Source organism: Cercospora kikuchii (genome assembly GCF_019650295.1).
Source record: "Cercospora kikuchii DNA, contig_00003, whole genome shotgun sequence".
In the NCBI taxonomy this organism is placed as follows: Eukaryota; Fungi; Ascomycota; class Dothideomycetes; order Mycosphaerellales; family Mycosphaerellaceae; genus Cercospora; species Cercospora kikuchii.
The window spans coordinates 3,380,561-3,398,932 of record NW_025408584.1 but is presented as its reverse complement, the minus strand read 5'-3'; the positions used below and the strand labels follow the sequence as shown (position 1 = coordinate 3,398,932).

General features: G+C 53.5%; 9 protein-coding genes across 10 annotated transcripts; 5 read left to right on the top strand and 4 right to left on the bottom strand.

Moving 5' to 3' along the window:
* Positions 1-490: 490 nt before the first annotated feature.
* CKM354_000571900 (uncharacterized protein) lies at positions 491-3,641 on the bottom strand (the record flags this gene model as incomplete). Its single annotated transcript, XM_044801001.1, has 5 exons — positions 491-2,549; positions 2,617-3,280; positions 3,339-3,388; positions 3,443-3,466; positions 3,514-3,641. 5 exons carry the CDS (start codon positions 3,639-3,641, stop codon positions 491-493), a joined length of 2,925 nt encoding a protein of 974 aa, XP_044656936.1.
* A 1,102-nt stretch (positions 3,642-4,743) lies between these two features.
* On the top strand, positions 4,744-7,943 carry CKM354_000571800 (uncharacterized protein; the record flags this gene model as incomplete). The annotated part of the gene is made up of 2 exons (XM_044801000.1): positions 4,744-5,512; positions 5,560-7,943. The coding sequence occupies 2 exons, from the start codon at positions 4,744-4,746 to the stop codon at positions 7,941-7,943; spliced, it is 3,153 nt and encodes a 1,050-aa protein (XP_044656935.1).
* Positions 7,944-8,957: 1,014 nt separating this feature from the next.
* On the top strand, positions 8,958-9,461 carry CKM354_000571700 (uncharacterized protein; the record flags this gene model as incomplete). The annotated part of the gene is made up of 1 exon (XM_044800999.1): positions 8,958-9,461. The coding sequence occupies one exon, from the start codon at positions 8,958-8,960 to the stop codon at positions 9,459-9,461; it is 504 nt and encodes a 167-aa protein (XP_044656934.1).
* A 358-nt stretch (positions 9,462-9,819) lies between these two features.
* CKM354_000571600 (uncharacterized protein) lies at positions 9,820-10,131 on the bottom strand (the record flags this gene model as incomplete). The annotated part of the gene is made up of 1 exon (XM_044800998.1): positions 9,820-10,131. One exon carries the CDS (start codon positions 10,129-10,131, stop codon positions 9,820-9,822), a length of 312 nt encoding a protein of 103 aa, XP_044656933.1.
* A 725-nt stretch (positions 10,132-10,856) lies between these two features.
* CKM354_000571500 (uncharacterized protein) lies at positions 10,857-11,219 on the top strand (the record flags this gene model as incomplete). Its single annotated transcript, XM_044800997.1, has 1 exon — positions 10,857-11,219. One exon carries the CDS (start codon positions 10,857-10,859, stop codon positions 11,217-11,219), a length of 363 nt encoding a protein of 120 aa, XP_044656932.1.
* A 463-nt stretch (positions 11,220-11,682) lies between these two features.
* Positions 11,683-13,245, top strand: CKM354_000571400 (uncharacterized protein; the record flags this gene model as incomplete). Its single annotated transcript, XM_044800996.1, has 2 exons — positions 11,683-12,502; positions 12,593-13,245. 2 exons carry the CDS (start codon positions 11,683-11,685, stop codon positions 13,243-13,245), a joined length of 1,473 nt encoding a protein of 490 aa, XP_044656931.1.
* A 132-nt stretch (positions 13,246-13,377) lies between these two features.
* CKM354_000571300 (uncharacterized protein) lies at positions 13,378-14,184 on the bottom strand (the record flags this gene model as incomplete). The annotated part of the gene is made up of 2 exons (XM_044800995.1): positions 13,378-14,045; positions 14,112-14,184. The coding sequence occupies 2 exons, from the start codon at positions 14,182-14,184 to the stop codon at positions 13,378-13,380; spliced, it is 741 nt and encodes a 246-aa protein (XP_044656930.1).
* Positions 14,185-14,441: 257 nt separating this feature from the next.
* CKM354_000571200 (uncharacterized protein) lies at positions 14,442-16,477 on the bottom strand (the record flags this gene model as incomplete). 2 transcript variants are annotated; one of them, XM_044800993.1, is made up of 3 exons in its annotated part: positions 14,442-14,614; positions 14,673-16,310; positions 16,357-16,477. In XM_044800993.1, 3 exons carry the CDS (start codon positions 16,475-16,477, stop codon positions 14,442-14,444), a joined length of 1,932 nt encoding a protein of 643 aa, XP_044656928.1. The 2 variants fall into 2 exon arrangements, with proteins under 2 accessions (XP_044656928.1, XP_044656929.1); XM_044800994.1 differs by having other exon boundaries at positions 14,673-16,301.
* A 731-nt stretch (positions 16,478-17,208) lies between these two features.
* CKM354_000571100 (uncharacterized protein) lies at positions 17,209-17,844 on the top strand (the record flags this gene model as incomplete). The annotated part of the gene is made up of 3 exons (XM_044800992.1): positions 17,209-17,302; positions 17,431-17,491; positions 17,547-17,844. The coding sequence occupies 3 exons, from the start codon at positions 17,209-17,211 to the stop codon at positions 17,842-17,844; spliced, it is 453 nt and encodes a 150-aa protein (XP_044656927.1).
* Positions 17,845-18,372: the final 528 nt, after the last annotated feature.

The following is an 18,372-nucleotide window of genomic DNA, read 5'->3' as shown; positions in this document are numbered from 1 at the left end:
TCAGATCCACAACGATCAACCCAAAGCTCTTCAAGGGAAAAGCCGTCGTCGTCAAAGGAATAAGGTCGAGAGTCAGCACGACCTTGCGAAAACACCTCAAGTCGCTTAGCTGACGTGCTTGTTAGACAGAGCGCAGGCCTTAATGCAGAGCAGACTTCCTCCTAAATTGAGAACAATATTTTCGATCTCGATTTCTTCAGTATATAGAAAGCGAAGAAAAGGGAAAAAAGCGACATGGGTATCGGCCACTCCATCGATCATACTCTCGTTTCCAATCCAAGAAAGAAAAATAAATCTCTTCTCGACCAAAGCTGATGGTAGAGAAAATAACGATCATATAGCGCTCGCTGGACAGGAAAAGACGCCTTCGCTGTGTTTGAGACCTGAACATAGTAAACAAACTGGGGCACACATCTCCCGTAAAATGTGGCTATGTCCAGCCAAGCCCCCTTCCTTTCGTGTCTGGGTCATCATGAATAGTAAACATCATTCACACATTCTGTGCAGTAGTCGGTCGTTCTTCGTTCATAACACTTTCGGTTGCGGCGGTGCTAGGGGCGATTGACGATGCATCGAGTGTACTGTCGTCTTCCTGAGCACCGCCTAGTGTCGAATCTTTTTCGTTCAATCCATTGATGCCGAGGCCTCGATCGCTGAGTTCATCGTCTCCAGGAAGCTCGGCGATTCCATCGATTTCAATGCCATTATCTTCTTCCTTCAGAGCAGGTGGTCGCTCGCGACGTGCTCTCGCTTTAGCCAATGATATAGTCTTCTGATTGTAGGTCGTGGTGACAACACCATTGTCGTCTCGGTCGATAGTGGCTTTCATAAGCGCAGCCATCCATAGCCGGCCTTCTTGCCTCGAATTTACAGCGAAATAATGAACAGCAGGTTTCGTGAAGTTGACGCCTTTGGAGAGTCCGGCTTTGGGAGGCACCAACTTGAAGATAAACATGCCTTCTCCTTCTTCACCTTTCGGAGGTGGATTATTTCGTAAATCTTGCTGCGCCAGGGTTGGTGTGGAGCCGTGCATGGGACTCGTGGGCCCTCCAGATGCTCCGGTCATGGTTGCATGCAGACCAGTCAAAGTCTCGTTATGCGCAGGCAAGACTCTGTGGAACGAAATATCTATCAATCCCTTCTCTTCCGTATCATCATCCGAGTAGTAGTAGGACAATCGGCAGCCACGTAGAACAAACAAGCGCGACTTCCACGTGGTCATGAGCGATCCGCTTTTCTTCTTCATCCAGCCCGAATAGTCGCAAGTAATCATCGCTTCCTGCGGTGTCTTCTGCTCCAATCCACGAGTGTATGCAGATGTGGCCTTCTTAGTCTTTGTCTTGGCGCGTGGTCGCTTCGCTGGAGGCGGTGGCAGCAAATTGCCGGCGGAGCCTGTGGAGGCGCGCGAGTCGATGGCTGATTTGCTGCTGAGATCAAAGCTCTTCCCCTCGGTGCTTGGCGTAGATGAGCCTGTTCTGGTTGGCGATTTCAAGGAGCCATCGTTCTTCGTAGGCGACTTCTTCTCATCTTTTGTGACAGCATCACTAATCGACCTAAACCCTGTCATCTTCGCTTTTGCAGAGTTAAACATGCTGATATTGATCCTCGGGCTTGCCTTGTCAGACGGCATCCCTGAAGCAGCCTTATCGCTCGACGCTTCACTCGCATCATCTGCCATCTTCGTCGGACTCGCAGCGATCGCGCCAAGCGACTGAGTGCTGCCATGGTCCAATTTGGTGACGATTGGATTGGCCGAACCGAGTTGAGATTTTGCCATGGGAGTCGTCGCGGAGCGGTAGTTGCCAAATTTGCTGTGGATCGCGTCGAGAGCGCTGGTGTGGTGGGAGGAAGGACGGATAGGGCTGACATCCTCGCGAGTTTCCATGAAATTAGGGAGGCGGGAATCCAGGGGACTGACGCCAGAAGCCATACTAATGCCCGTCGAATTCCTCTTCGTGAGAACAGATCTTCGGGTGCGCCCATCCACTTCGTTAGAGGAAAAGTAGCCTCGATCCAATTCTTCCGTCGGAGACATGCCTCGTGGCTGTCGGTCCGGGAGCTGAGAGTCGGTGCTCGCAGTGTATCTGTGCGACCCATTGACCTTCTGTCCGGGCTCCCACTTTTGGTCCAACGAAGGCTTTTTGCGGTGTCCCATGCGGGTTGCTCCGTCGGTCGACGTTGAGTCGATACTGGAGTGTCGACGCGAATGATTCAGGTTGCGGACGCCTTGCGCTGATGGCCGTTGCGTATTATCCCTTTGCGCAGTTGTCATGGTCTGCAGCGGCGACATGCCGGCGCTCACACGTCTAGATCCGGCGGGCGCGAATGCCATCTGATTCTCACCACTAAGTCGTTTGCTGGTGCTGAGACCACGAGGCAACGCAGCACCCCCGACCGTCGAGCTGCGATTGCGAGCAGTTGTCGAAGCATCATTGGCGCCTTCCTCAGCGTCTGCGCCGAGGGAATACTCAGAAGCACTTCGTTCTCTTTCCAGGTCCACCGGAATAGCACTGCGCTTGACTTCGTCTTGTAAAGACTTGATCTTGTGCCTGCCGCCACGCATACTCAGTCAGTAACTTTGTGGATCAACATTTTGCGCGTGGGCTGTGTCCTTACCATGTTCGAAGTCTCCTTCCAATTGCGCCCAACTCAAACTCTTTTATGAACAGACTATTCTGGTCCATGGCAAGCAAAACCTCGCCGCTGATTTCTTGGTCCCGAAACACGTCACAGTGTGACTTCTCCACGCCGTTGTCCTCCAGATACTCGGCCACGCGCTCCGGTCCCCACGACATGACCTCTTCTTCCGTGTGCAGCTGTTGCTCTTCCTCGTCGGTTTCCGCGCCCGCAATGTACGACCTTCGGATTGACTGCTGTGGTGGATATCCACTCGACAAGGTGTCTCGCTTGTGGCCGTTCGCAGGGCCGTATGAAGTCCTCGGGGATCGCAAGTCTGTTATATGCTCATCAATCACCGACAACGTCTCGCTCATCACAGGGGAGTCGGAGGTGATGGTGAAGGTCCGCCCCGCGGCAGCGCCATTGCCGGGCAACGATGTTCGGAGGGCAGCGAGAGCGGCGGGACTCTGCGCAGCGCTGGTTGGGGGTGGAAGAGAGTGGGTGGTGGAGGGATCGCGGCGTGCTGCTCCTGACCCAGGATCAGGCGTAGCAAGATTAGATGCGGCGGTTTGGGCCGCGAGTTTAGCAGCGGCATCGTTGGAGCGACGCCTTGCATGGGCGCTGTTGGTCAAAGTGCCCTTGGGTGCGGGCGTGGTGTAGACTGCATGCGCAGTCAGCGTGTTGGAACGCACGCGGTGGACGAATGCCATGCAACCCACCTTCTGGGAAGAGGCCGCTGCTTCCGTTGGTAAGATGCTTTCCCAAGAACCTGCGCGCGGTCAGATGCGGGCGAGCTGGTGGTGGCAGCGGTGAGTAGACCTACCATCCATCGCCGAAGTCATCGTCCCTACAGCGTGTTAGGGCATGTGTGGTGTCGGGCATCGCCATACGCACCTTTCAATGAGCTCAATGCGGTCGCCCTTGGCCAGGCTGAGCTCGTCGGGGCTGCGGGCCTGGAAGTCGTGCACGACGAGCAAGATGGAGCCTGGTTGCGCATCGCCCGCCCCGCTCTTGCTGGCCATGGTGAGCAATGAAAGTGGTGCGGTCGGAGGTCGTTGTTATCCGGGCGGACGATGGCGTGGTGTTCGCGTCTCCGCTAGCACTACGATTGCGGGGTGGAGTCGATGCGCGGTGTCAAGTTGGCCGTCGCCGTTGCGAGACTGGCTGCCTTACAGCGACATGCCCACGGCCGTTTGTGAGCGTCGCAACATCGGTGCAAGAAGCGTGTCGACGTGAGAGGCGATGTGTCTAAGCCGTTAGGGGGCCAAGTGGCGTGTGTGAGCGGGTTCGCGGCCGCTCGCCTCGTTTACGCAGGAACACGGCGAGCAATGGCGGTGACAATTGGGACGAGTGTGAAGGTGGTGTAGAGAAGAAGTGGCCGATTGCGACTCATCAACCTGAAACACCTGCAGACACGCCGTTGTGCGCAGCGGTCAGCCCCGCCAACGGCAACGGCAATGAGTGATGCAGCGTGAAGCGGCGGAGGTCCCACAGTCCGGTGATAGTGGAACACGTTCACATGGCAGCGGTGCAGAGAGAGAGAGAGAGAGTCGAAGAGCTGGCCTCGTCCGTCTCACTTGTTCGGCTCTGTTCTCGGGCGGCATCAGCTCCTCCGCCGTCTCTTGCACACACCGGCCAAGCAGGAGTCATCAGTGAGGCTCGTTTGACTGCCGGCACCCATGCACCGGTCTCCCCTGTGCGAGGCACGGCTGTCCTTAACGCGCACGCGAGAACGCGCCCTCCCCACACTTCTGGCGCATTCTCGCCGCCGGTATTAATATGATCATGGACATGCTGTGATAAGTCCGAATGCGGCAGGAAGCGCTCCCTCACGATTCGGACCTCCTGTGCACGATCGCGACAAAGGACTTTCCCAGCATTAATCCTCATCCTCCTCCTCCTCCTTACGTACGCCCTCTACATCCGATTTCACGCTCCCGCCCCACGTCTTCCGCCGCTTCAGTACATGCAGACTCTGTGCCACCGCGACCCACTCTATCCGCCGCGCTGAGGAAGCACTTCATGAGGAAGCTCGGGAAGGCACTGCTTCCCATGTAGAAGCTCAGTCGCCCTCACTTGTGGGCTACAAATGTCGACGTTAAAGAGGCATCTCACGAACACAACATGCTCGCGCCTGCCGAACCGGTGGCCAAGCGGAAACGCCTCGAAGGGCCTATACTACACGCGATAGCCGAAACCAATGCTGGACAGCAGGACCGTTGGGCGAGCAAACGCCGCGACAATTCTGCCCACGCTTCACCTGCAGCTCCAACAGCGCGAAATCCATTGTCAACGACAAATGTAGTCATTAGCCTGGACGAAGACGAAGATACCAACGGGCAAGAAGCGCCCATTGCACCTGCGCGACACTTCAATGCATTCGAGGCAGGCGCACTGCTAGGCTCCCATACGCGGATGGAATCCAATCCCGTGCATGTGTTTGAGCGCGTAAACTACCAGGTACCGTCCTTCTCACTGGCCGACCCCGAAACAGCACTGCCGAGCGGTCAATTGCCTGCCAGAAAGTCAATGGATCCCACGACTCGTTCAGCGCCATCGCTGCCCTCGCCTGCGCCGAGTGACGAAAACACCAACTCGCCCACATTGGCCGAAAATCAATTAAACGCACTGCGAGGTCGCCAGTTGAGCGGTCAACAACGATTGTCCATGGACCACAACATCGTCACTAACATCAGGCCGCCTGTTCCTCGCTCCCCATTGACCGTGCAGTCGCCTGGACTTCCTCGACAACAACTTCCGCAACCATCTGTCTCGAATCCATCGCCGTTGCCTCGAGCAGGAGCTGCCCCCGTCCCAGCGACGCTCCCGCATCAATCCACGGCGTACGCCCAGCCACCCCGTCCTTCGCCCCAATTGGCGCCTCAATCCCAAAGTAAGTCCTGTGGTCATAGTCCCACTCCCACACTAACAGAAAGCTAGCTCTCCACCAGCGTCGGAGCTTTCAAGGACATCCGCAAAGGCGCCAACCATCAGGTGCGACGCTGCACTCGAACGCTCCGCCCTTGCAATCGCCACCTATTGCGTCGGCGGGACATGGCCATCCCCAACAATTACAGCACGTAACTCAGGTCCCAGCCGCTTCGCGCGTCCCTAAGAAGACATTGCTTGCACGACTCGAAACAAAGACATCAGAGTTGCACGCCGTGCTGTCAAATGTGGACCATGGTCGGCTAAAACTCCTGCGTGATGCCGTCGAAAAGGAAGACTGGTTTTATCAAGTCTTGAGCCAGATCTTTTGTCTGCGCTCGGTCATGCCGAGTTTGCTGCCCAAGTCCTTGAAAGACATCCCTGATAGTAGCTGGGTTGCAGTGGAGGGGCTCATTTGTTCCAATGACTTGGTCAACAAGGATCTTCTCAATTTTTTCGCAGACTTTCCCGAGCCGATCATGGAGATATATTCGGATTCACTGAATGTCAGAGAACTCTACGAGCAGCGGGCGCGTAGTGTGAAAGCTTTCTTGGCAGCACTTCCCCAATATTGGATGCCGATGCTTAACAAGGGCTTTGAGATGCTGGCCCCACCGCTAGTAGAAGACATGGTTGATGTGCTGCGACTTCATAGCATAGTTCTGCAGACGACATGCTTTCGCGCAATCGCACGCCGTGTCTGGGGCCTCGAAGACACACCAGGAACAGAAGCTATTCTTCGTCTGCACGAGTTGGACCAGCAAGCATATCCATATATCATGCAAGGCTGGCGAAGAAACGAGCAAGAGAAATTTCAAGCACTTGCAGCATTTCGTAACTTGTTTACGATCTGGAACAATTATCAGCAGCAACAACAACAGCTTGGTGGTGCCTCTGATACACTCCCGGTCTTTTCTATTCCGCCTGAAATCGAAGCCGTATTCCGGATGATGCCCCCAAGCTTGGCGTCCAAATTGCAACCGCAGCAACAGCGTCAGCAGATCTTACCAAGATCGATACATCAACAATCTCAAAGTCCCATTCAACAGTCGCCACTCCAGACACGAGCACCCTCACAAATGTGGGCACAACCTCAGCTTCATGTCAACATGCCACCGCCCTCACCCATGCTCGCATCTTCTGGCGGACAAACACTCTTGCAGTCACCCCTGTTTGCTGGTCAGAGCCATGGAGTGCGCGCTATGCCTTCGCCGAATGTACCATCAAATCCTGCAGCTCGGTCAGGGCAAGCTCGGTTTGTGAAGACGCGAGTCTTTCCCACCTTCGAAGAGACTCCTCGGCCCCAACCCACGCACCCGGACTCCAATCGATCCGCCCTGCATCAAGCTTACTTGCGTAGCCCAACCCTGAAGGCCTTTGACAATGATGTCGATGCGTCAAAGTTATTTCGCCATGTTGTTGGCTATGCTCTGCCTCCAGCAACTATTCGGAAGAAGCTGTCGGTCCAGGTCGCTACTTTTGAATTATCCCACACGACGTTCCGCAGGATCCCAAAGACTGTATCTTCGACAATTCCAGGAGCGCCGAAGGTCCGAACCATCAACGAGAACTCGGTTCTGTACCGCGTTCGCTGCTGTGCTGTTCCAGCGGCAGGTTACACGACCGAGAGCAGTTGGGTAGTGGCTGACAACACATGGCCCGAGGAGCTGTCTTTTGAGCTCAACGGCGTACAGCTGGACTGTCGACGTAAGTTGCACCATGGCCGTTACCTTCCAATTGATGTGACCTCGTACGTTGTTAGTGGCGAGAACAAGCTCAAGATTTTGAATTGTCGCTTGGCAGACGACAAGCGAAAATTTGACTTTGCCGTCGCCGTTGAAGAGATCGGCATAATGAGCTACGACAGTATCAAGCGAAATTTAGGCCTGATCTCTGAACAAGATTCTTTGGCGGCGATCAAGAAAGCGCTCTCGGGAAGTGATGACGATGCGGATGACGAGATCGCAGTCACATCCAGCAACATGACCATTAGTATGGTGGAACCATTGTCACAAGCCCGACTCGTGGACACACCTGTGCGCGGAGTCAATTGTCTGCACAAAGACGTCTTTGACCTGGACGTTTTTCTGTCTGTCTGCAAACGTCAGAAGCCAGATTGGCCTGCGGTGGTGGATTGTTGGCGCTGTCCGCTCTGTCGTGGTGACGTCCGGCCTCAGACGCTGATCGTCGACGAGTTCCTGATCAACGTGCGCGCTGAGTTAGCGAGACGGAACGCGCTAGATACTAAAGCCATCATCATTGATGCTGATGGTAACTGGAAGCCGAAGATCGAGGAGCGTACTGGGGTTCGGTCGCCCAGCCTAGAACGTGAAGGAAGCAGTCGAAGAGCGTCAGCTGGACCGCCAAAGGGGGTGGAAATTATTGAGCTGGATTAAAGGCCAGGCGAGTTTTGCCACTTGAGCATCCCGTCCCGGATACCAGCGGCAAGCCCTTTACTGGCGTAGTCGAGCCCCTGGCCCCAGCCTTGGACGCAAATCGATGCAGTCTCAACTCATCGGCCCCGTCACTGCCAGGCCATCCGGACTGCAATGGAGATGACTAGCTTGAGAAGCATCTTGCTAAGCACCAGGATCGTCTCAGCCTTCACTGGGCGTTCAGCACCGACCAGCGGAGGCACAAAAGACCGACTCGCGCGAGTCGCACGTCCTTCAGCTAGTGAAGTGGAGGATGCGTGGACCGAGACTTCCAGCTCAGAACTTGGCTGATTATGCACCTCAATTGACCGTGACTGAGCAGATGGCCAGAGATGGCCAGATCGTGCGCAGCGATGGGTCGCTCAAGCGGCACTCGCTGTATGCCCATGTTTCTGCGAAACATCCTCTTGGGTGTTCCTGCCTTTGCTTTTAATTTTCTAATATGTACTGTACGAGATACCATTTTCGCGAGAGCTGCAATCCTTCAGAAGCTGGCTGCCAGTGCGGAAACAGCAGGTTCTGTTGGAAGGCATGGGCTGTACTTAGGGCGTCGGCAGGGAGTCGGCACGGTTGTTTTACGAGTTTACGAGGATGGGAGCAAACGCATGTCCTTGTCAGGTCATGGCGGTGCATTGTATTGATCTAGATAAGTGTATAGTTGTTTATTGTCTACGGACATTTCACACGCACGTCGAAAACCCGAGCCCGAGCAGCTAACATGCACGACATGGATTAACAGGTCTGTACTCAGCGCGGGGTTTGAAACGCGCGACATGCGAGGTATGCGATCATCGTTGGTGCTTGATTCTAATGCGCTTTCCTATCGCGTTGCCTATCTTTTTGTACCCTTGCTAACAACTTTTGCGGCGTCTTTTGCATATATTTAAGAGTGTACAGATCACGCACCGAGGAGCAATACAATAGCAAACAAGCCGCAGAGAGACCATCAAGACCAAGAGCGATCAACTCACAAACATGGCATCACAAGAATCTTCTCTCTATACTCAACTGTCTGCCACTGCCCGCAACTTCATCTCAGCCACGTCTCCCTCGCCTCCAGGTTCCAATACCCCAGACTGGGCCCTAATCCGCTCACTGTGCCACCCTTCTTTCCAAATCTCCTTCGGCCCTTCACTTTTCGCCTCTGAGACCCCAGGCTTGGACTCAGCCAAAGATCTCGAAGGTTTCATCAAACACCTCGAGAATCTGTGCGGAGGAATGAGGACTTGGGAGAATCGGATCAAAGAATCAGTTGTGGATGTGGAGAGGAAGACGGTGGTGGCGAGGATTGAGTTTTGTATGTGGCCGAGGGATGGAGGGGAGGAGGTGAAGAATGATGTTGTGATGTTTTTGAGGATTGAGCCTGGGGAGAAACCAGGAGAGGGGAGAGTGGTGGAAGTTGTGGAGTATGTTGATCCGGTTGCGACTGGGAGGATTCGGGAGAGGGTTATGAAGTTGATGACACCTGAGGGGTCTTGATGGGCCTGGACACGTTCGTTCGATGATTATTTTGCTTATCGATTGAGTACTCAGCTCTTCTGGAAATCTGAGGGTCGCACCGCAATGACTTCTTGCACCTCTAAGGGTCGGAGTGACGATACGTGACGAAGAGTGATAGAGAGAACGGCATTTCAATGCTGTGCTTCGTCCTCCGTCGCTGCAGTATGCCGCACAATGATAATTGTTGCTTTCCCTCCTGTTCATGACTGTATAGTGTAACGAAAGAGCGCGAGATGGGCGTCTTGTCCATAGACCGTGGTCAAGCAGCCTCACTCTTTGACTTCCCCCCTCATATCGCATGTCGGCATATGTTGGCACATCATCACCTCTACTCATCTCATTCGCCATCACTTTTACCCGCAGCTTGCTCACTTTTGTCCCTCAGATACTTGTCATATTGTCGCTGTTGCTCATCGATCTCATCAGCCAAGCCAGGATCGATGAAACCACGATACGGATCGCCTATAGCTCCTTGCCGCGCATCAAAACGCCTATCACGCTCCTGGTACCGTTGTAGTATCTTGGGAGACAGTTCTAGAGCACGACTGAACATTCGAGGTATTTGCTCGTAGGCCGCAAGGTACAGGATATTTCGAGTCATCTCGATAATGGAGCGCGGCGAGCGCGGATCTGAAGAATCAGAGGACATGGCTCGGTGGGTTCTGCTATCGCGGCATCGTACGTGTGATCGTATGATGTTGACAGTGGCTTTGGTGATGTCGAAAGAGACCTGGAATGGCAGCCCCGCTGGATGGTTGTTGGCTTGGCAGAAACAAGCGCCTTCCTTGCCCGTCCAGATCTGCATTTGAGACCTGCACGTGCTTACCATCATATCGACTCCGGTCAATGCAGAGCATTCTACTCTCAAGATGCTAGTCCTTTCGTTGGAGGATGCTAAGCTGTCAGGCACACAAGCTTTGATACAGGCATTGATTATTGGCTTCTGAGCGTGACTTCGATCCAGCCATCATCATGTTTGCCTCAACGTAAGTTTCATTCGCTCGCTGATACTGCAGTAGATATGGGGAAAATTTTAAAGAAACACTTGATCACATTATACATGAAGAATCGAAGACAGGTCCTCCCGTCTTAGCATTCCCGGTCTTCTGCAACACCCGCCGTGATGTAATTCTCCATCCCAGGTGACGCAGTACGGCAAATGGTGATAGCCCAAGATAGCACCTATTTCACGAACCACATCTGGTAGAAATCGAGCCGGTCGGTTGGAAAAAGTCGGTAAGAAGTTGTATGCGGATCGCACCCAGCACACTGATCTCATAAGTGGTGTGTGCTCACTTCAGCTTCCATGTCTAATCACATTGCTTCCGTTGTTCAGCATCACCTACAGACAGTCCTCGTGCCCAGTTGCTTACAATGCCTCCTCCTCCCACAAACGGCCTTTCTCCACAAGAAATCAGTCACTTCGTGACACAAGCTGCCCTCGCCAAAGCCCGCCTCAACTGGCCCGAATATGTGATCAAGTCTTTCTTTGGAGGTGTTTTCATCTCCTTGGGTGGCATGATCGACTTCATTGTCAACGCCGGCTCCCCGGCTCTTCGGGCCAGCAATCCAGGCCTTGCAACACTCATCGCGGGCTTCACCTTCCCGTTGGGATTTGTTCTAACATCGCGGTGCTCTGCTTTGTTCTTTGCCATTTTGATACCTGTATGGGAGAGGCGATGGGGTCAATCTGGAAACTGGGCACAAGATTCGAAATTCCACAATGCAGAGGCATAGGTTGGAGTCAGACGAGACTGTTGATGGTCGAGGCCCTCCAGCAAGGGATCGCGGCGCGCCCATGGGCGATCGTTATGCTCGGAATGCCATGGTAGATACTGCTTGATGGCACAGAGATTGCTGATGCAGTTGTACTTCTGCAGCGCAATGTGAAGGCACCGGCGGTGTATCCGCTAGGCTGGAAGTGACAATGCACATATGGTGACCTAGTGACTTTGGAACGGGCTTGGCAGACCAACCAAGTGGCTCCAACCCCGGCCTCGGCTTCCAAGCGGCACAACCCTAAAAGCCAAGATCATCCTGGAAGCATGTTCCCATTGCTCTGGGAACGTGGCGGCCTTACGACACGACTACTGGCGTATTCCTACTCGTCGGGCTGGTACGAACCAAACATTCGACCAAGAAATAGGTTTGCTGCCTGTCCGGTGCAACAGCACCGACAAGTAGGCACCGCCCGGTGCATATGGCATCTCCAAAATTCCATCTCCCAGAGGAGATTCTGGCAGTCATCATCGATTGCCTGCAACTGCCATCCGCGGTAACCATTGGCGAGCGGCGAGACCCCAATTTTCAGCGACTCAGCGACTCTGATAAGGCGGTCAGACTCCATCTGTCCACATTGGCATCTCTCAGCAGGACCTGTAAAGCACTGAACCGCATCGTGAAGCCAGTTCTATACCACACATTCCCTGGCACTCGCATCTCAAACGCCAGGACCTTTATCAAAACTCTAGCAAAGGACTCAGTATGCGCGTCGTCAGTCCGAGAAATCGTTATCGACAAGTGGGAACATATCTCTCGAGGCATTGATAGTCCAATCGACCGGGCGCCTCAAAGCTTGGATGCCCAGTGCCTTCAATATGCAAGAGGATTGCGCAGGACAAGTTCGTGCTATCCCATGGGCCTTGGCTCAGCTATAGGAGCGGAGCTGGAGAGTGGCCGAGCTGATGTTGTGCTAACTACACTGGTTCTATTGTGTGATAACATTGAAGTCCTTGAGGTTTCGGTGCCATGCTTCAACGAAGCAACGCAACAAGAAGAGTTCTTGCGAGCGAGATCGACTTACTTCCTTCTTGATGTGCTTCCTGTCTTCAAGTGGACTTCCGAATCCCACAAGCGGTATCTGAATATCAAGAAATTTGCCATACGGCTCGAAAGACACTCTGGAACGTTTGGCTGCACATTCGTGACGCGAATGCTCTTGATGCCAAACCTGGAAAGCTTCAGCGCTTGGCGTATAAGTTGTAGTAGGCTGCTCGCCGCACGAGAGCCGGGCACACCAGGTATGGCGTCCAACTGGCAATTTCAATGCAGACAGTTGTCGAAGTATTGAGTATCTTGTCAATGTGCAAAGCCCAGCTGACAGCTGATAGACCATCCATGGACTGGACTCAGGAGCGTAAAGCTACAAGATTGCAAAATGGACAACGTCATGCTTGCAATTCTACTTCAAAGAGCCCCAAATCTGACCCAGATCGATCTCCATTGGGCCGTGCAGCAGTACAATCTCGACTTTCCGTCCCTCGCTGCATCGCTCACTACTTTTGGCGCACGGCTCGAATCTGTCAGATTGGACACGCGCAACAACTTTTGCCACTATCCCAATGGTTGGGGCGTTTATGGACTACACGAAGCACTCGAGGAACCGCTCGGAAACTTACAAGAAATGGTGAATCTCAAGCACCTTGCCGTAACCCCACGAGCAATGGTTGGAGGAAGTGCTTTTATTGACTTCCAGCATAAAGTCTTGAAATGTTTGCCAGCTAATTTACGAACACTGCAACTCATCGGGCCAACACGCGAAGACCCGAGCGACATGGTGACGGGAACATTGTTCTGGCAATTCCAGAAACTTTTCACAGCAAAGCAACCGCCGAGTTCTCAGTTGGAAAGTGTCCAATTTCATTGTACTGCGTTCCCTTTGAATCCAGATCACATGCAGCACTGGCGGAGTGATATTGTCGAGCTCCCCAATCTTGGTCCCGAGCCGGGGTACAATTGTACGTTTGTGAGGCTGCATGCATAGTGTGGAGCGGGCCGATGAATATGGCGATCGGAAACAATATAACCATGACTGCTCATTTGCTACTACACGACGTAATCGGGCCACGCAGGTTCCCTGTGTAGTACTTCCAGAGCAAGCCGTACTATTTCTCAGCTATTTCTCGCTACGTTCCGTAAGAGCATACTTCTTTCCGGCATCATACAGCTCCCTCAGCCCCTTGACCCTTCCCAGAAACTTCTCCTTCTCATCCTCCCCCAACATTTCCATCATCCTTACCGTTCCCACAAGTAAAAGGTCCCCAAAGCACATCTCCTTACCCATAATCCAGGGCCCATCATCCTTCTTGAAATCGGTCAGCAGCTTTTCCATCATTTCAAGCCCAGGCTTCGCCTCCGCAAAACAATCCTCCTCGCTTTTCGACTTCTCCAAATCAGCCATACTCATCCCAAACCTTCTTCCACGATCCTCCTCAAACCAAGCGATATCCTCCTCAACAAGGATTCTGGACTTGACTTTTGGGAAGAACCAAGACATTAATGGGTAAAACACTTTCCCCGTGGCGGCTTTTACAGCGTCAATAATATCTGTACGATCGAGATGAAGAGGTGGCGAAGGGTAGAGTTCTTCGATTTTGGGGATGATTTTCTCCGAGTCCATGATCACTGTTCCATCCGGAAAGCGGACAGTGGGGATTGAGTAGTCAGACCAGTTAGGTTGTGGGTTGGGTTCCACGCCAGTGGCGGCGAGAGTCTCTTGAAGACGGACATACGGGATCCATTCAGTGCGAAAGGGAATGTTCTTGTAGTTGAGCACAGTGCGAGCTGGCGTTGATTGAAATCGTTAGGACTCTCAAATGGGTGCAATGCACTGCGTCATTTGGGACGTACCTTTCAACGCATTGCCTGACCAGCTGCGACAGGGCTCTCTACTAGGAAGATCGTAGAGAATAAAGGCAGACATCTTGAGTTGTTGTAGTTGCTAATCTAGCTGAAGATTCTAGAGGTGTCGGAAGGAAGTAAGTGGCAGTTGAGGAGCTTATAGCTTGAGAAGCTGAATATCCAGAGTGGATGAGTGGAGTACATGCGGGAAGGAACAGTGGAGCCCTAATTCCTTCCAGGCTCGTACACATACCTTAGGCTGCAGAGCGGGAGAATAGTAAAACCCGACGGGGTAAAAACAGTGGTATTGCTTGGCAATGCGCGAGTGGGGACTACATTTCAATGAATGATAGTTCCTCTCCTTTCTAGCTTCCCAGCCTTGTATCTTATATACAGCTCGTTGACAAAGTGATCGTGCTTGACACCTGGTTCCCGTTTCTTTGAAAATTCGTCGAGAGCGTCTTCGAGGTCCCACTCAAGTCGTTCCACGAGGTAGCAAATGATCAAAAACCCTGTACGTTGTCAGACTGAATGTCACTGAAGCTAGTATCAGCGAATTTTGGTTCTCACCTGTCCGATTGAAACCATAATGACAATGTACACCAATAGTCGGTCGAGGCACGCCCTCCTTAGCGTCCTGTAGTTTTGGTGATTGTCTGAGCGTATCGATAAGTGCAATGAATTGCTCGACCTCGTCCGCTCCCGGAGGCTGTTTGCTCACTGTTGGGAACTTATGGTACTCGACATCACCATTCTCGAGCCCTGCTTTGTCATATACCGGAGCATCAAGACTGATATCAACAACCATCGCAACACCGTCAGTCAGCACCTTCCAACTGTACTTCTTCACGAATGCAGGTGGGCTGTGCTCGTCGTCGACTTCGCGCATAGTTTTCATTGCGCGAAACATCCCAGCGATGGGATCGGAGCAGGGCGCAACAGCTTGCCATTTCTTGAGATTTTTCACATCCCACTTGCCAGAAGTTGAGAGATGTCGAAGCTGCCAACCGGGCGAAAGGCGCTCGTCCACATGTCGGGCCAAAAAGTTCTCAATGTACCCTGATAAAATGCGTACATTCGTGGTCGAGTAGAGCAATCCATGTGAAGCTGGTGCGGCGAAAATGCACGTCTTGAGCGGGATTGAGTGTTTGGTAGACGACTCTTCATGCTGCACGCCATCCGCAGAGGCAGACTCTCCTTCTGGCAGACCGGTGTTCGTCTGGGATCGACTCAGCTGCTCTGTGGCCATTGCCGCGTCCCCCGCGATCGCGGGCAGGTGCTGGGCGATCGCTCCGTTTGCAGAGACAGGCGGATTGGTCACCGAATCATGTCGAACTGTTGTCAGCCATTCCTGGATCTGCTCGACCTCTGCAGGCGGAGCGAGCTTGTCATCTTCTCCGGCAACGAGAAGCAGTGGAATTTTAACGCCGTTCCACACGCTTCGTCCGAGAACACTCTCATGCCCGTCCTTGGTCGCGCCAGTCTCTTGTTTAGCCAGAGCCGATGTAATTCTTTGAAAGGTCGCAGACCTTGTCTGTTGGTTATAGCGGAGCTGCAATTTTTTGGTCTCGAGATCAGCTTCTTTGCCAATGACCCGTGTGACTGAGACGCTGTCGACGCCGCCTCGACGGTCTGCCATCCGAAGGAGATCAAAGACAAAGGAGGGCAGATAGCTGACACGCCGAATGCCTCGCATCTCCTCTTCGGATACGCCACGGGAGCGTGGGCATACTGCGATCAACGAGATAATGGTGTCAGCGCAAAGATGGTGCAGAGGTGAGCTGGAGGATGCAAGCAAGGCTGCGATCGAGCAGCCCATGCTGTGGCCGATCAGCACGACCTTTTGATTGGCCTCCTTATTGCGATGTTCTTCGATGGCCACATGGAGCAGTTCAGCGAATGCAGTAGTGGTGTAGGCTTCTATGTCGTCTGGCTTGAAGTCAGACAGGCCGCAGCCCGGGAGGTCGATGGCCAGGCACGGCGCAATTTGAGTGAGGGAGTTCAGCAAAGGAGCGAATTGAGCGGCCGAGCCTCCAAGACCATGTATCAAAACAATAAGCGGCAGATCTGCTGGCAACTTGCTCGCCTGCGTATGTTCATTGTAAAAGGTTCGTATTCGAGGATATACATGGCCGGAGGGCGTTGAATATCGCTTGTACGTTGTCCGCGCTTTGAGCAGGCCAGGGTCTGTCGAGGCAGCTGGAAGTTCTGTGAGCATTTGGGAACGCGGGCGAAGACGGGAGGCAGGACGTACCGTCTTTGATTTCTTGAAATGCAGGCAGCTTTCTGACGACCCACGTGAGTGCAGCTATCCCGGCCGCAGCTGTGACAAGCAGTGCAGGCGTGAACAGTCTCTCCAACGTTGCTGGGGCCATGGACTGTCTGGAGTCGTTCTGCAGGGCTAGCGGATGCGAGTCAGGCCCTGGCGGGCTTATAAGGCTGAAGTCAGTACGTGAGTAGTCGGTGTAGGCAAAGTCAGGGAACGCTTGAGTATGCAGTTTTCGGAAGAACCAATAGGGCTTGCTGCTGATAGCACCTGCTCGCCAGCTTGGAGATGCGAGCGCTCGTTGCCGTCGCGCGGAGGTCCGACTGCCTGGTTGATGCGCGGCCAGACGGGCAGGAGCTTCCTAGAGGTCGTCAATGCGCCACCATAAGGAAAGTCATGATGAAGTACGAGAACGTGTCGCGATGGACAGAACAACGTCGCGCTCTAGCGAAACCGGAAGACGTGATAAAAGCACCAACGGCGTCGCGTGTGACCTCATCGTCGCTGAGCAACGCCAGCAACTGACCAGCACCATGGTCAAGAACCGGGTTTGGAGGGCTGCGTAGAGCATTCGGACGGGCGTGCCTTCTCACCGCTCGATGCAACACGGCGAGGACAGGTGAGGAGTTGTGCTGGGCTGATGAGCGCCAAACTGACCCAAGTTCTGGCGACTGAGTTGATGGGCCTCAGGCAGCAATCGCAAATTTCTCCTTGGCACGAATCCACCCTCACATTTCGCATATCCGTCAATTCACGGCTTGATCTAGCACCGCACAAACACCACCCAACGCTCTTCCTCGCCAATCGACCACAAGAGCCTCGCTCGCCACTACCGTCAAGATGCCTGGTGTTTCCGTTCGCGATGTCCCTGCCGACAAGTTCATCGATGCCTACGCTGCTTTCTTGAAGCGTCAGGGCAAGCTCCCAATCCCAGGTACGGAGTGATCCGCCATAGAAAAAGAAGAAGAGATGGAATCGCATTGGCACAATGATATCAGAGAAACCTGAATCCCGTGAGGAACGGGGGACAAGTGTCAGCAGCAATACTGACACAGTCTACAGGTTGGACCGATACTGTCAAGACCTCCCACGCAAAGGAGCTCCCACCTCAGAGCCAGGACTGGTAAGCATTTCCGTTTTGCTCTGCGCATTTACAACATGGTCTGACTTGATCACAGGTTCTACATCCGTTCTGCTGCCATCGCCCGCCACATCTACATGCGCAAGACTGTCGGTGTCGGCCGCCTCAGGAAGGTTCACGGTGGCACCAAGAACCGTGGCTCGCGCCCATCGCACCACGTCGACGCCTCCGGTGCCGTTGACCGCAAGGTCATGCAGGCTCTCGAGAAGATTGGTGTCCTCGAGCAGGATGAGGAGAAGGGTGGCCGCCGCATCACCCAGTCCGGCCAGCGTGATTTGGACCGTATCGCCCAGACCACCGTCGAGGCTGAGGAGGAGGATGAGGATGACGAGTAAATGTCTGAATTATCACGACCAAAAGCATTTGATACAGGGTGACAGGCAGGATACTCGATGCATTTCAATGGCGCGGCGTTCCGGGATACTGGCAGCGTAACATGCTGCTGGCAGGAGCCGGCTTAGTGACTGAATGAACCAGCTTGATACCCAATTTCAGTCTTTGCCGTCTCTGTTCCTTCTTACCTCAACTTGAGCTGGTCACATTCCAATTGCCGGATGCTTGCATTGTAGATTATCCCCAGACAATGCTGAAGACGACGATAGTGTGCAAAGACTTGAACGTGCGTAGTGATCCGAAAGGCCCGCAAATAATATGGAAACGACGTGACCAGAAGAGTGATAGCCATCACGACAAGCCGCCGACTGGCCATGAATTGATGTGGTTCAAGCACTGGATCTACGCTGTCGTTTGTCGCCGGCACTGGTATCGTGCAGCGAGGGGACAACTCGAGCAGAGCATGTGGATTAGATCGTGGAGTCCGACAAGTGAGAGGAACTTTGAAAGCAGGAGACGTTACTTCATAT